Source organism: Ambystoma mexicanum, chromosome 9, assembly GCF_040938575.1.
Source record: "Ambystoma mexicanum isolate Mex_15411 chromosome 9, UKY_AmexF1_1, whole genome shotgun sequence".
Taxonomy (NCBI): domain Eukaryota; kingdom Metazoa; phylum Chordata; class Amphibia; order Caudata; family Ambystomatidae; genus Ambystoma; species Ambystoma mexicanum.
Window position 1 is genome coordinate 236,899,597 of NC_090931.1, and position 15,991 is coordinate 236,915,587.

The 15,991-nt window shown below is 46.6% G+C and overlaps 1 protein-coding gene across 5 annotated transcripts in view; it reads left to right on the forward strand.

The window, feature by feature from the left end:
* The window catches only part of MSANTD2 (Myb/SANT DNA binding domain containing 2), a 257,973-nt gene that overhangs the window by 26,933 nt on the left and 215,049 nt on the right, over positions 1-15,991 (forward strand). For all 5 annotated transcript variants that reach the window (XM_069614534.1, XM_069614533.1, XM_069614530.1 and 2 more), the window contains exon 2: positions 14,524-14,782. In XM_069614534.1, the coding sequence (XP_069470635.1) occupies positions 14,524-14,782 (259 nt within the window). The remainder of the gene's footprint in view (positions 1-14,523; positions 14,783-15,991) is intronic.

Below are 15,991 nucleotides of genomic sequence, written 5' to 3' on the forward strand. Positions count from 1 at the left end.
CATGCCTATATTTCTCAGGCCCAGAGTAAGCACCCCAGCGGTACCCAATTAAAGCGTGTTATCCCAACCCTGATACATGCATATTTAATCTGGCCCCAAAAGGATTGGACATAAGTGCAGTGCCAAAATGTATGCAAGATATCTGCACCGTTCGCACCACACCATGGGCAATCATAAGACTTAGGTGGGTCAAATGCAGCAACCCCCAGGAGGGTCATGTAGGTTCTACCGGTCCTGGGTTCTTTAAGAATCTGCTGGGTGGGTGTAGCGCAACGTGCTATGTATCGGCCAGTGTCTCTAGCGGTTCTGCGTTCCACAACACTGCGCCCTTAGACTGGCCCTTGCACGCTCGGTTCTGTAAAAAGGCTCCCCATATGATAGCGCTTATCTCTAGAATAGTATGCTCTATGAACTAGCTTATACTGGATGAGCCTTAGCCTACTAGATATGCCTGCCTTCCTGGGGGGGACTCCAAGGCCTCCACCGAGTCCTCTTCTTCTATGGCCCCCAGGACACCTTTGCATTTATCCCTCAGTTTTAGTTTATTTTCAAACTTGTTTATTGGCATTTGTTATCATACAATTACACATTTCGAACTGAATGTGTTCTTAATAGCAGGATTAACAGTATTGCTTAATAAACAGTAACGTCTTTACTTTTATAAAGGTAACTTAACAACATTCAATTGTCTCTGAGTCTCATTGTCTTTATTCAAAATCGTGGATTGGTAGGGTGGGGTATTGGGAGCAGGAGGGGGGGGGGAGTTCCGGGGTTCCGGGGGTTTCACCCAGTCTGCTTGCCTCTGCAATGGTGTTGTGTACTTGCAACACGGTATGGTCTAGTCCGTATTTGTTCATGGGGGTTTATCATCTGGGGAGGAAAGCATGCTACTGGTTATTTCTTTCCATGACTCCAGGGCAGAGCTTGATTCATCGGTCGACCTGGTGACGCTATCCTCCCATGCTCTTGTTTCCACGTTGATCCATCTTTCCAACCCGTTACACCATGCCTTGTAGTTTTGCACTGCTGGTTTTTTCCAGGCCTTGGCAATTTGCCTTTTAGCCAGTATACAGGTTAAATCCATAAGTTTCACCCAGTGTTTACGTTTGGCCGGCCTGGGGTGTGTACCTAGGAGGCACTCCTCAGGGGACCACTTGTAGCTTGAGGTGCCTGCTTTTTCAAATGTCTGTTTAATTTTCATCCATAAGGATTGCACTGTATTGCATTCCCAAAACATGTGGAGTAGGTCTGCTTTGTCTGCTTTGCACCATGGACAGTGGGACCCCGTTTGTCTATTAATTTTCGCTAGCCTGCAGGGAGTCAGATATGTTCGATGTAGCATGTTCAATTGTATGAACCAGAATCTGACAGTTCCCATCTCAGATCGGTCTCCCATTTCTTTTTCATTGTCTCACTTTTCAGGTTGGGGGTATCGCTGAGGTGGTTGTATATCTGGGAGACCGCTCTCCGCCCATCCCCCAAATTATATAGCAGCATTAAGAGTGAGGCAGACTCTGGTTCCTCTGGCCAAGTATCCCATTTTTTCTTTGCCGTTTCTCGTATCCTGCGATACCAGAGGAATTGACCAGCGTGTATGTCATCCTCCCTTCGAAGTGATTCAAATTCCCTGAAGGAACCTTCGTCGTACAGGTCCCCCCAAGTGCAAACACCCTTCCTCTCCCAATGTTTTAGGTGCAGTAGGTCCGCACTTGTTTTGCGCGTCTTGGATCATTGGTATTTCTGGGGAATACAGGTGTTTTAGCTGAGTTATCGGTCTCACCCTTTGCCATAGTTGTCTCCCCAGAGTGGCTATGAGGGGTATGCCTCTTAGTAGGTGTTGTGGTGCCCATATGAGTTCTCTCAGTTGTATGGGGGAAATCATGGATTGCAGTAGGGGGGTCTCGGATGTGATGTTGTGGGCCAACCATTTGGACACAAAACTGAGTTGGGCAGCTAGATAGTATTTTTCAAGATTCGGGAGTTGAATTCCCCCTTGTGCATATGTCAATACCAGGGTAGAGTGTGCTACTTTGTGTCTGTTCTGCCCCCAAAGGAATTCACGAATAATCGATTCAAGCAGGCGAAAGAACAAATTTTTGATGTAATATTGCACATTCTGCAACTTGTATAGGAACCGGGGGAGAACAATCATTTTAACCACAGAGGCCCTGCCCATCACTGATAAAGGACGTTTCGCTCAGAACCCCATTGATCTGCGTAGTGCAGGTATCGCCACTTTCGTATTGTGTTCGTGCATCAGTTCTGGGGTGTGCATTATTTGGATTCCGAGGTAGCGGAACGCTGTGGTCTGCCATTGTATTCCTAGCGCTGGGAGCTCCTCCGTGTCTCTGCCTTTTAGCCCTGCTAGAGGGAACAAACAGGACTTAGCTCTGCTAAATTGTATACCTGAGACCTTGGAGAAGTTGTCAAGGACCTCCAACATAGTAGGAACATTAAGGTGCGGGTCTCTAACGTATAACAGGACATCATCCGCGGAGAGCGAAATTATGTGGTCTGTCCCACCTAGTCTTATCCCTGCATCAAAAAACGGTTTCCTGAAATAAATAGCTATGGGTTCCAACCCGAGGATATAGAGCATGGGGGACAGCGGGCATCCCTGCCTAGTACCCCTACATATGTCCCATATCTCTGACACATATCTCCCAGCTTTTACCCGAGCTCTTGGTCTGGTATATAGTATTTTGACCCATCTAACAAAACCTGGGCCAAAGCCAGATTCCTTTAGGACCGCCAACAACCATTCCCAATATATAGAATCAAATGCCTTAATGGCATCTAGCGACAGTAAGGCGTAGGGTTCGGGACTCATGTCTGTCTGTCCGACAATATGTTGGAGTCTGCGTAAATTCATAGTTGTGTTCCAAATCCGCACTGGTCTATGTGTATAATGTCGACCTATAAGTCTGGAGTCTTTTAGCTAGGATTGTGGTCAGTAATTTAACGTCATAATTAAGCATGGCCAGAGGTCGTATGAGTTGCATTGTTCAGCCGGTTTGTTTGGCTTGAGGACTGGGATCACTAGGGTTTCCCTCATGCTGTCGGGTAGAATGCCTCGCTCATATGTTTCTAGGAAGACCTCGTGTAATAGTGGGACCAGAGAGAGGCCATACGTCTTATACAATTCTGGGGGTAATCCGTCACTGCCTGGGGCCTTGCATGTAGCTTGTGATTTAATTGCTTCAGCTATATCTTCTGCAGTGATGTCAGCATCTAAGGCTTCGGCTTGTGCTGGGGAGAGTCTAGGTAATCCCATCTCCTCTAGGGTGTCCATTATCTGGTCTAAAGGGAATCCATCGCTATGCGAGTACAAGTGTGCACAGTAGTCTTTAAAGGTCTTGTTTATGTTGTGTTAGGTTAGGTGTATGTTGCCATCTTTGTCATGGAGTGTGGTGATTGTGTGTCTGGGATGTTCCTTTCTGAAGAGCCAGGCTAACAGTCTGCTGGGCCTGTCGGCTTCTGTGTGCGCTCTGTTTGTTTTGGTAGCATAATCAAACTTAGCCAGTCTATCCCAGGCCTTCGTACATTCAGCTTTAAGTGTTTTGAGTTTGTCTTCCTGTTGCTTGTGGGTCTGAGGGACAGGTGTCAAGCCTCTCTATCTCCCTTTCTCTTTGTGTCAGTTCATCTCGCAACTGTTTTCTCACGCCCCCAGCCTTCGCTATGACTTCACCGCGAACCACTACTTTCAGGGCTTCCCATACGGTACTCACGAGGTCTACACTTCCATATTTAGCTCTATGTAGTCATCTATTAAATCTTGTAGCTCATCTTTGAAAGCTTGGTCCTTCAGGGCTTCCACCAGCATTCGCCACATGGGAATGGGTGGTCTGGTGCCAGCGTGGTTCCATTCTACCACCAATGGGGAGTGATCCGAGATCGTTCTACCCAGGTATTGTGCTTCTTCCATTTGGGGTAAGTGTTCCCTACCTACAAAGATATAATCTAGTCTTGTGTGGAGGACATGGGGAGATGAATAGTAAGAGTAGTTACATGTTTGCGGGTGCAGTTCCCTCCACACATCAGCCAGGTCCAATCTAACCATCATGGTGTTTAATGAGGTCGTGGCTACTGATGGGCCTTTGGGTAAGGAGCTATCTAGTTCTGGATTGTGGGTGCAATTGAAATCCCCACCCCATATGAATAGGCCGTTTCTGTGTGGTGTGACTCTGGCGTACATTGATTCGAGGTGGGCTGGAATATTATTATTGGGGAGGTAGGAGTTCACTATGCACATTTCTTCTTGCTCTGAGTCCCCACAGTATCACAAATCTGCCCTCTGGGCCATTTACAGCTTTGGTTAATTGAAATGGAAGTTGGGGGTGGATCCATGTGTAGACCCCTCTAGCGTACTTAGAGTAGGCAGTTCCATACCCCTGCCCACCCCAATGATCCCGGAGTTTGGCCATGGACTCTGCAGTGCAGTGTGTTTCCTTTAGAAGCGCTATCATTACCCCTTTTCTGTGTAGATAGGACTTGATTCTATTTCTACGAAGGTAAGTACCAAGGCCTCTTACGTTCCAAGTCATTATTTTTATTCTCATCGCCATGTCACTTTACAGGGGTTGTTGGGGTTTTCGTCATATACCGGGTGGGCTCCTGGAGTCAGGGTGTTTTGAACAAGGGACTTTGTTTGTTTGCCAGGGTTGAAGGGCCGTATCCCCCGCTCCCGCCGCCAACATAATGTATCTCAGAGACTTACAAACTTTTTCAACTGTCATTCGAGTGAATGAATATACTAAACAGTTTAACTGTGAACTGCCCCCAGCAGTTGGGTTGAACTTGCAGCGCTCAGGGGCTCCCGAGCCTTCCAGGCCTCTCCAGACCTTCCGGTGCGGGTGGTGTGCAAGCATTTGACTTACACGTGCTTTGCGGGGGTGAGCCATTGGCGTGGCCGCATGCGGTTCTTTGTGCTTCTGCCCGATATTTCTATCTTCATATTACAGCCTTAGTTACAGGCCGATTGACTGCATTGTACTCCCGTGTGGGATCAACGACCGGTGTTAGTAATTGTAGCTTCCTGCTTTATCTGTTGTCTGCTTTTGGTGGTTCCTCTTCGCCGTCTGCCAGGTTATTGTGATCAAGCCACATGTTTGCTGCAGCTGGGGATTCTAAGAAGAGTGCTTTCCCTTTATAGAGAACTTTGAGGCGAGAGGGGTAGAGCAACATGTATTTAAGATTAAGTTTACGCAGCCTCACCTTCACCGGTATGAAAGAATTCCTGGCGCGTTGTACTGCAGGGGTGTAATCAGGATACATGACGATTATCGAGTCTTGCCTTCTAATTTCTCCGCCTTCTTTGGAACATCGCAATATCGTTTCTCTGTCATGAAAATTTAGAATTTTGGCAATAATCGGACGCGGGTGCGAGCCCGGTGGAGGGCGCTTTTGGAGGGATCTGTGGGCACGTTCTACTGAGAACCCTTGCAAGAGTTTTCCTGCCCCAATTTCTTGTGGCATTGTCTCTCTAAATTCTGTAGGGTCCGGGCCTTCCATATCTTCGGGAACACCTAAAATCCTGATGTTATTTCGCCTTGCGTGACTTGCGTCCTCAGATCGTGTTTCTAATCTTGCCACTTTTTGTTCCAGGTCTTGGACTCGCTTCTTCAGATCTGTGGTGCTTTCAACATTGACCTGTATAGTGGCTTCGTTGGCGTTCACTTTTTCGGTCAGGTTGCGTGCGTCTTGACGCATAAGCTGCATGTCGGCTTTCATTTCATCAATCTTGTTTTCAATGGAGGTGCGGAGCGCTGCAATGTACTGGAGAACTTGTGTATCGTTAGTCACTGTTTCTGTGTGTGATGGTTCATCAGCAGTTATGGGTTCAGGCTGTGGCAATTGTTTGGGCCTGACCGTCGTATAAGAGTCCATTGTTGTGGATTTCGTTCTGTTTCTAGGTGGAGACATTGTTTCCCTCGGGGCCGCTGTGTCGGCCTCTCTATTCAGTGGATGCTTATGTAAATGCTGGATTTCAGCGATGCACTAGAGATAGAACCCTTCCCTGTTGCGCGTTCTGGTCGCATTGGGTTAGGTTCAGCTTTTCGGGATACTGCTAGTAATGGCCCAGGGGGTATTCCTGGTAGTGTTGGGTTGTGCTCTCAGCTGCGGCCTGGCTCCGGTGTGGCTGCAGCAGTGTGTTGTCTCCCACGTTCAACCAGGCCAGAGGGATCTCAAGTCCAGGGTACGTGCGTTAGAAGTTCTCCTCCGAGGTTGGGTGTGGGGGGGACCACAGGTCATCTCTAATTGCGTGCAGTTTCTCAGTTTGTGGTTAAGTAGAGCTCCGTCAAGGGTACACTAGCCTCAGCCCGCCTAGCGTGTTAGAGAGCTGTGTCGAGGTCTTTACTTTGTGGGCTGAGGCCAGGGATTTCTAGAGGTTGGCCTAGCAGGTAGTTCAAGTCCCCGTGCTCACATCTCATGCTGGTTAAGTCGGCGCGCTCCTGTATAGTCCCACTCTTTCTCCCTATATGTCCATGGCAGCAGGTGGGGGAGTATGTAAGGGAGCCACTCACTGTTTTTGGTGTTGGGGTCCTGCGGTCCGATCTGCCGAGAATGGATTTCAGGTCCCGTTGTGCGGGGCCGCTCCCTCGTGCTTCCGGACTTTCGTGGGGAGCTGATGTCTGTTCCCTCGCTCTCCGTCACCAGTTGCAGTCGGATGGGGGCCCAGCGTCTGTGTGGTCTGGCGCCAGAGGGAGGCCCACACCTTCAGCTCCTTTGATATAGGTCGCGCGGGTTCCTCCTCCCTCCCAGTCGATAGCAGCAGACGATCTGCAGGTCCCAACTCTGCGCAGTCCCGTAGTGACTCCTCCAATCCTTGTGGGAACGATGTCAGATTAGGAGCCGGGAACTAGATCTTTGCTGCACGGGGAGGGGAAGGTAGCCTCCTCCAGTCTCAGTGTAGCTTCGTCACTCACTCGGCGACACTCAAAGTCATAGCGGTCGCCACCATCTTGGATTTGCAGGGGCGCCTTTGTTTTCGGCGCGTTCGAGGTGATGCCGACTCCGATTTTGCTCGGGAGTCAGGTTGCTGCAGTGGGGAGAGGTTCCCCTATCAATATATGTGTGCCTTTTTGCGAATTTCATGGGTATATCAACCCGTTATAGACGGCCAAAGGATCGCGGGCAGGAGCTTCGCGGATGCACATCTTTACGGCATACGCGCTGGCCACGCCCCTTATCCCTCAGTTTTAGTGGCAGCAGGGAAGAGAAATTGTTAATCGCCTGGTAAAGCTATGAGATGGCCTTCAGTGGTGATCTCTCAGGGATGTCTCATTCCTCTCTGCCCACATGTCTCATCGCATGACTCAGACATAGATATGTAAAATAATCATGCTCTTGGAGTCTGAAAGGGAACCAATTGTTTCTGCTCGATTATATGGGTGACCTTCACAAACCCATCTTGCTTGTCACCCCAACTTCCCCACCTCTGGGTGATACCGATTTTCCCAAATCAGAGCTTCCATCATCACCACCTGTCCCCAGCGCATTGTTTTAAGTGTTTCATTCCACGTTCACGTTTGCGAAGGCTGGGTGGCAGAAATCCCTGTTGAAGGGGGCCCCTTGTAATAATTGTGTAGGAGCGAAATGTACCATCAGTTCTTTTGCCAGACCGATGTGTGAGGCCCCACCCTCGTCAAAACCCCATTCATTAGCAGCAACTAATTTGGCTGGCCAGTAATACTTAAGAACATCAGGGACGTCCAGCTCACCCTCCACAACCAAACGAGTCAAGATTGTGAGAGCAATTCTCTGGCTTTTCTTATCCCATATATCCTCTCTGTACATTCTCTATGATCCGGAACACGCCCGAGGGGATTTTAACTGGTGTATTCTGGAGAACGTAAAATTGCTGCGTAAGCATCATCATTTTGAATAAATGTGCCCTTCCCAGTAGGGAGACCGGTAAATTTGACCAGTGCCTGGCATCTTCCTGCACCTTTTCCAGGACACGGTCTAGATTGTTTTTCAAGAAATTGGTCCCCTCCATCCCTAGTTTGACACTCAGGTATTTCATCGGGCTTATGGCAATAGCATTTCACTCCCACCCCTTTCACCGGAACGCGCTCCGACTTGTCTCAATTAATACAGAGCCCACTACCACCACAGTCTCTTGCACTTTCCACACATTCACCCACGCGGCTCTGCTGTAGGCTATGGTAGTCGGTCTCTGCACCGTTGTTGGACACAACGGTCCACCCACTGGAGGTCACGCCACCAACTTTCCGTCTCTCCAGGCTCACTGCGCCGGTTCCCAGCCGACTCGTATGTTGCTTCTCGGGCGTCCCTGCGCTTCTCTCTTCAAGTTTGGAGACATGCCTTGTTGCAGTCTCCTGAAGCCCAAGTTCAGCCTTTGGGCTTAGATGCGCCCCCTCAGTCGCCGGATTCTCCTTCTTGACTTACAACAGCTCTCAGCATACTGGAACCGCACGGGCCACTGCCGGACAGGTAAGAAGACAATGAATAAGACCGTTCTTCTTTTCTGTTCAGTTTAAGTAGCGGGGTCGGCCCCAGCATAATGTCAATTGACAGCAGCTGATCGAGCTTCGTCCTGCTCGTAGAATTCTCAATGTCCTCTTCGTCGTTGCCTTTTCGGACATGAGCTTATGTGTGGAAGATTCAAGCATTAAAATCAGCCTGCACGGTTGGGGTTTAAAGGCGCTGTGTCTCCCAATCATGTCCTTATCCCCATGAGATCCTCCCGCATGTTACCACCCCTAGGGGGACTACTGGTTAGCGGCCTCACCTCCCTAGCCTCATGGAAAGGGGCTCTCCCCTGGGGAGCAGTGATAATATCTGAAGGATCGTCACATACTGTTCCCCCTCGGCTTTCGGCTTCCCCATCTATCCCCATAGATAATCGAGACAAGAAATCAGCATTTCCCTGTTCCCTTCCTGTGCTCAGCATGAAAACAGAATGGCTGTAAGTTCAAATACCACTGCATAATGCAGGGGTTTGTGTCTTTACGTAGACTAAGTCATGTCAGAGGGGAGTGGTCGATCACCAACTTAAACTTGGAGTGGTAAGGTAAGGTAATATCGCAGATGTCCCACAGCCCACTTAATTGCAAGGGCCTCCAATTCTGTGGTGGCATCATTTCTTTCCCCGGAAACAGTTTTTGACTTTTATAGAGAACTAGATTTTCTATTCCATCATGGGTTTGTGATAGGACTGTCCCAAGACCAACCTTCGAAGCATCCGTTTGCAGAATAAACTCTTTATTGAAATTGGGTACCTTGACTACTGGTTTGTTGCAGAGGATGTCTTTAAGAGTATTGAAACTAGCCTGGTCTTGTTTGTAACACTGGATTTTTTGCAGTTCAGCATTCTTTAGTTTATCGGCCAAGCCAGATGTGATGCTAGAATAATTCTGGATGAACCACCGATAATATCCTCTGAGGCCCAACAATGCTCTTAACTCCTGTTTGTTTTTAGGGGTGTGGAGTTTTGCTAACAGCTTAAACTTTTCTCGGCTTGAGGTCTTAGCAAGCCGTTCCCCACAAAGAGACCCAGATATCTTATGGCTGACTGGGCCAAGTGGCATTACTTTGAGTTACCTGTCAAACCCACCTGTCTCCGGGATCTCACAATTTCATACGTGTGGCGCAGATGTTCCTCCCAGGTCTGACTATGGATTACGATATTAAGATATGCACCGCAATAGCTTGAATAGCATCCCAATATCTTATCCATAAGTTGTTGAAAAGTGTCTGGAGCACCATGGAGTCCCAAAGGTAGGACTCCGTACTGGAGCAATCCCCTACGAGTGGAAAAGGTCGTTTTTTCTTTGTCGGAGGGGTTCAATAGCACATGCCAACATCCCTTAGTCAGATCAGTCGTGGAAACGAAAACCGTGGATTCCAGTCTGTCAATTAGATCGTTGATCTGGGCCATTGGCTAATTGCCAAATTGGGATATCCTGTTGAGTTTTTGAAAATCTATACATCTCCACGATTGATCGGTTTCATGACCAGGACCATTGGCGAGGTCCATGAACTTTAATACGGTTCTGCCTCCAACATCTTTTCCATCTCCATGAGGATTTCCTTTCTAGTATTCTAGAAGGACGAAGGTTGACTACCTTCCCAGGAGAAGTTTGTATATAATGTTGAACTTTCTTGACTCTCCCTAGCTCTTCACTAAATAAATCCCGGAACTGATCAAGCAGATCTTGTATATCCTGTTGTTTTTCAGGTGGTAATTCCGGGGGTATCAATATGTGTTCTGCGGTCTCTTCAGACAAGAGGGCCTCCATTACCACTGAAGTTTCCTCAACCGAATCTTCCCTCCATTCTTTTAAAAGATTTATATGATAAATCGGAGTTTGATTCCTGTCTGGCTGTGGCACAAAAGTTACCTGGCCCAGTATGAAAAATCATAGGGTTAACCCTTCCATGTATATGTATTATTTGTGCAGTAGTCACTGTATCTATGGGATATGGAAATTTAGTCTTACTGCTATCTGTTGAAAATATGAATGTGTGCATTCCTAGGGAAAGGCTTTCCCACCCCTTAACCTTCTTCCCCCGTCCCCTCTTGGTTTACTGGGCCTATGGCTTTCTGTAGTTTAAAGACCTTATGACCTCTTTCCACACTTTGGTTCCTGCAATGAGTCGGAGTTGTTTGTAATAAGCACACAGGACCGTGCTCCCAATTCTACAGAGACATCGGCAAAACCATTTTCTGTTTATCCAAACCTGTATCCTGCAATTTATTCTGCTGGGCACTGATCCATTTTGCCAGCCGTGACTCTAGGGCTCTCTGGTGACAGAGTCCTTCAGGTTAGGATGGACAGTGCAACATTCAGACTTTTGCAACAGTTTTCCCTGGTACAAGAATGTTTAATTTTAGTCTCTCGAAATCGAGGGCAAATAGGCTTGCACTTGCAGCTTTTTTCTCTCTGAGAAAATTCATCTCAATACATCAACACCACAGCCATTCACCAACTACCTAACCTAGAAATGGTGTTGTGGGTCCACTTCCTATATATATGCAGGTATTCCCTGTTGTATGCTTGGTAGCAAATGTAGGTGCAAAGAGGGCATCCTTGCAGTTATAAACTAGCACAGATTGAAATTATGTGGATTGGAGCTAAATTGTAAAGCAACATATGTCATATTTATGAAATATAAGATTAGGGAAATACAAGATTCATGAAATTCCTTTTAACACGAGCAGTGGAGGATGTAATGATTTTTTTTTTTAAATTGTGTTGTCCTCGCATGTCTTTCTTCCAAATTTAGCAATTCTGCATGTTATGCTTAAAGTTACTTGCCACCTCAATTCTATACATACACAAAGCACACCATTTCTTACTTGCCTAGAGTCAAATATCAGTAGCTAGTGGGGAGTCCAGATGTTGCCCACTGCTACTGTCCAGGACGTCCATGAGTCTGGTTGCTCTAGAATGGATGCAAATTGCATGGGTTTGGGATTCTGGGGGTGCCTTTCCCCCCTCCATGACAGATTAACTAAGGAGGCACATCTTTTCTCAAATCAAAGTTCGCATCTTTCATCCAGATCCTACCAGTTTTCTGGCTATTGAGTGAAAAAAGGCTATGGATGTCTCAGAAAAGGTTTGAAGTGTCTTGCATCTACGAAAGGCGTATGCAAGCAGAAAAACAACCTGTTGGTATCCCGAAACGACTATGAACATATTTTTATGTCTTTCTGCGGTTATTCTGTCTTTATTTTTCTGAAGTTTTTTTTTTAAAGCACTCTTGAGTAGTCCTCCTTTATTTAAAAGATCTTTTCACTCAATTTCCAAATTATTCTGATTTTTCTATTGCAAATTCCTGCCTGTTGATCAACATCATTTCAAGTAAAACAATCTTCCGTAGGTTCATCCATTCTGCCTTTTGAGCACACCACTGTGAACAACTTAATTTAAAATCAGTTGCATTCAAATAACATTCTCCTAACATTAGGGGTCAGACAGATAATCACATCTGAAAGCGCTTTTTTGATAATTCTCACTCCACCCTACCTGCATCATCCCTCCCTAGCCCTCTCCAACTCTGCCAGGACCCAACATGCCCTCTGACGTTTCAATGAATGTGCAACAACTGTGCCACTATGTCTGTGCAGGAAAGTCCAGGCTGTAATCGAGGATCGGGGACCAAATGTCAGTGAACTGGTGTAAAACCCCTTCTTTGGCGACAGTGACCTTCTCTGCCACTAGAATGTCCCAAATATTGGTCCACCACAGCTGTAACAGTGGGCCTTTACGTGACTTCCAAGTTCGGGTAATCGTAATCCTCACGCTGGGTGATCAACTTGGATGTCCCTCCTGACCTCGGTTATACCCCCGGGACTGGCATCCCCAGCAAAGTCACTTCAGCTTCCATAGGTAGTCGGACCTGAGTGATAGCTTCAATTGAGTCAACCACTTTCTCCCAGAAAGTTTGGTTTTCGGAGCACTCCAACCACATATGTAGATTTGTCCCCTCGGCCCACACAGTTCCTCCAACATTCTGAATTCAGTGAGCTTTCAGTGCAGTGGAGCCTCACCGGCGGGTAGTACCACTGGTATGTCAGTTTAAAGGCACATTCCTTGTTAGTTACGCACTTGGAGGAGGAGTAGTTTCTTGTCCAAATTTCCATGCAAGTCTGGTCCTCTGTAGGGTGCCCCAGGTTTACCTCCCATTGGGCCATGTATTGTGGTCGTAGCGTCCCCATGTCCACCTGCAGGAGTTTATACAGCCTGGTAATGTCCCCCCCCCCTTGTGAGCTCTCTAGCAAGATAAGCTACATGGATCAGGTCCCATGTAGCCCTCTGACGGACCAGTGGGTGAACTGTCCAGTGCCAGATTTGGGCATAGATATACCTTTCCACCTCAGTCAGGGCAAACCTTTCCTTACAGTTGCCAAAGGACAGGGGCAATCCACTATCAAAGAGTTGAGAAGGGTATTGTTGCCCCCTCGGCAACCATCTTATGAATTCAATGGGCCGAAGACCTGGAGTAAAGTCTGGGTTATGGAAGAGTCTGGTGCGTGAGCCTAAACCCCCCTGGAATCCTGTGTTCATTGCCCAGTCCTATGTTTTCAAGGTTTCCTGGAAGCTAGTAGGTCGGGCCAGTGTTTTAATGCTAGGGCGGAGGTGTGGGGCAGGGAGCTAAGAGGGAGTGGCACTCTAGATTGTTCAATTTCCACCCATCTCGGGGGGTTGACAGGCATGAGCCAGGCCAGAAAGCGCCTCAGCTGCGCCACTGCATAGTAATTGCGTAGATTTGGAACCACCCCCTTCCCACCCAAGCTGGCATTGCCCATCATCACCTTTCTAGGAATCCTGGGCTTTTTCCCCTGCCAAATAAATTGAAGGATCTTCTGCTATAATCAGATGAGGGGTGTCTGCAAGATCTCCACTGGGCGCACTGAGCTGTGATAGAGGAACCGTGGGAGCAAGTTCATTTAACTGTCTGTGATACGCCCCATTAATAAAATCTCTGGGGATGACCACCTTTCGAGATCTTTAACGAGAGATGGGAAGTTAGCCAGCTTTATCTCTTTCGGGAGTGCTGCGATAGGAATCCCCAGTTATTCCATGGCTTTCTTGTTCCACTTAGTCGGGCAGGAGGACCGAAGGGCCTCCACTGCCCCCAGCAACACCCCAGGGCCCCATATATGTGGTAATTAACCTCAAAGCCCGCCACCTGTTTAAAGGAGTCTAGCTCTAGGAGGGACTGTTGCAAAGAAGATTGGATGTTTGTGATGTTTTCATGTGCATAAATACTAAGAGTTGGCACCCAAAGAAACCCTTGAGTAAATTGAAGGCCATTCACCTAAAAGTCAAGCATTGCTTCCTTTTCTGAGCTTATTGTACACTGTTTGGCTATTGGTCTGAGTTTCTTGGAATTTAGGGCATATACCGACTTATGTTTTAGTCTGTATACCTTTTAGCAATTTCTGGTGTAGGGTAAGGAAATCTTTGCTCCACCGTCCTGTATACTGCTATTTGTGTTGTTTCGAAAGGGAAGTACTCTTTGGTGGATATTTTACAAATTCTGGTTTGCCTTATGACTTAATGAACAATGTATGAAAGGAGTTTTGTATCCAGCGTCATGAACTTTACTAAATCTTTATAACTAAATTATCATATGTGGAGCAGGGCTATGCATTCACATTGCAGGCTACTATCCAGGCATTTAAAAAACTCTGCCCGTCGGATCTCTGCATGCACTATGCACACAATTAGTTGCTACCCAAGAGCCAATTCTCACTAGCCAGTAGCTAGTGGTGAATGCACATTTTGTGGCCCAATGCAAGTACCAACCAGTCATTGTTCATTACCAAGTAAAGCTTTTCCCCTTTTCTTATTGAGAAGGGGCAGTAGTAACCTGTTTTAGAAACCGAATATCTGCTGTACAAATAATGTACAGCTTGCTTTTTAACCTTTAACTGTATGATCAGTATATTAAAACATTCAGAGGATCATATCACAAAGTCATTGTTTGTGTGAATGATTACAAATCAAATGTGGTACATGTTAATTTACATTATTATTTTGTCTTTAGACTCTTCGCAGGTGCTATAGCCGGGTGAAAGAACATGGTGTTGGTAAACGAAAAAGCAGCTACACATTTGAACAATTGGAGCAGGTGTTTGGTCAGGGAGGCTGGGACTCAAAACCTCTCACACCTGTATTAATAAATAGCAGTGGCTTGTATCAGGAGGTGGAGTCAGACAGCAGCACAATGGAGGATTTTTCACAAGATGATTGGGGAAATCACAGCCACGACCTGCAGGGATTTCAAGCGGGAGACCCTGATGTTGGTAAGAACCTGGCTTAAGTGATTGTTTCAGTGGATATCTCATCTTCGCTAAACAATGCCACCTCTTGCCAAATATCTGCCATTTATGTGTAGAACAACTCTTATTTTGCATTGGTTAGATGAGTTGAGAGCAGTTATAAAATGTGGTTCATTTTTCCATTAAAGGTAAACATTTTACATTTCAAGATACTAGCCAGGCATAAAAAGGTCTTCCTTCCTCCCCACTATTCTCCACATACATAGAAAAGGCAATTCCTTACTCACCACATGTCAATTATCACCCACCAGTGGATAGGGGAGAGTATATATTTTGAGGCCTGGTTCCAGTGAGAGATTGTACTGCTTTGGTATTTTGGTTTGCTATGGAGTACCTCCTCTGTGGCCGACATGTAAAATGCATAGAATTCTCAAAGGAAAATAAAGCTGTTCTGATTTTTCATGAATGTAACATACACAGGGAATGAGTAGTCTATTTAATTATGCTTAAAGCAAGCCACATGATGCTTTTTTTAAAAATAACGTTTTGATTAAATTTAGTATTACTGATCGAACCTTTGCCACTTCTATATTCATAATAGTGGTGACTGGACTTTGCAGTGGGGCATCTCAACCTGGTCAATAATTGTGTACTCCATTAAATTGAGCAATGTCAAAGGGCTGCTCGGCCCTGACCTGCAGCTTTATGAATCAGATGTTTTTGCATCGGGACTAGGCTATAGGTTCATGTGAAACCAAGTATAGACGCAATTGATTTTCCGACATGTATGCAATATGTCAACTGAGTGGCATCTGAATCACCATATTACCACTTTTTCGCGGTTTTAATAGGTTGTGTTTTCTACCTTCTGTTTGGGCCGAATGGCCAGAAATTCAGGGATACCCTGTTTGGTGCTTATGACATTATTGAGTTCAGCAATACTAAATATACATTTCCCAGGATGAGGGAGTAACAACTTTTGGGTCAGGGAGAGGGGTACCTGTGCCACAGTTACTGCTGCCTGCTATAGACATGGTCATTCTTTCTGTGGATCTCTTGATCCTGCCAATGTCTGGCATCTTTTATAGCCCAAGCAGGCTTGTAGCAAGACCCTTCTCTTTCATGGCTTCCGGCCTTGGCCAGGATCAGTTCTCCAACCCCGAGCAGGCTCTCTACAACATGATCTGCGTATTGTCTGACTTTGGTCAGGGACTTGGGTATGGCATTTAGGAA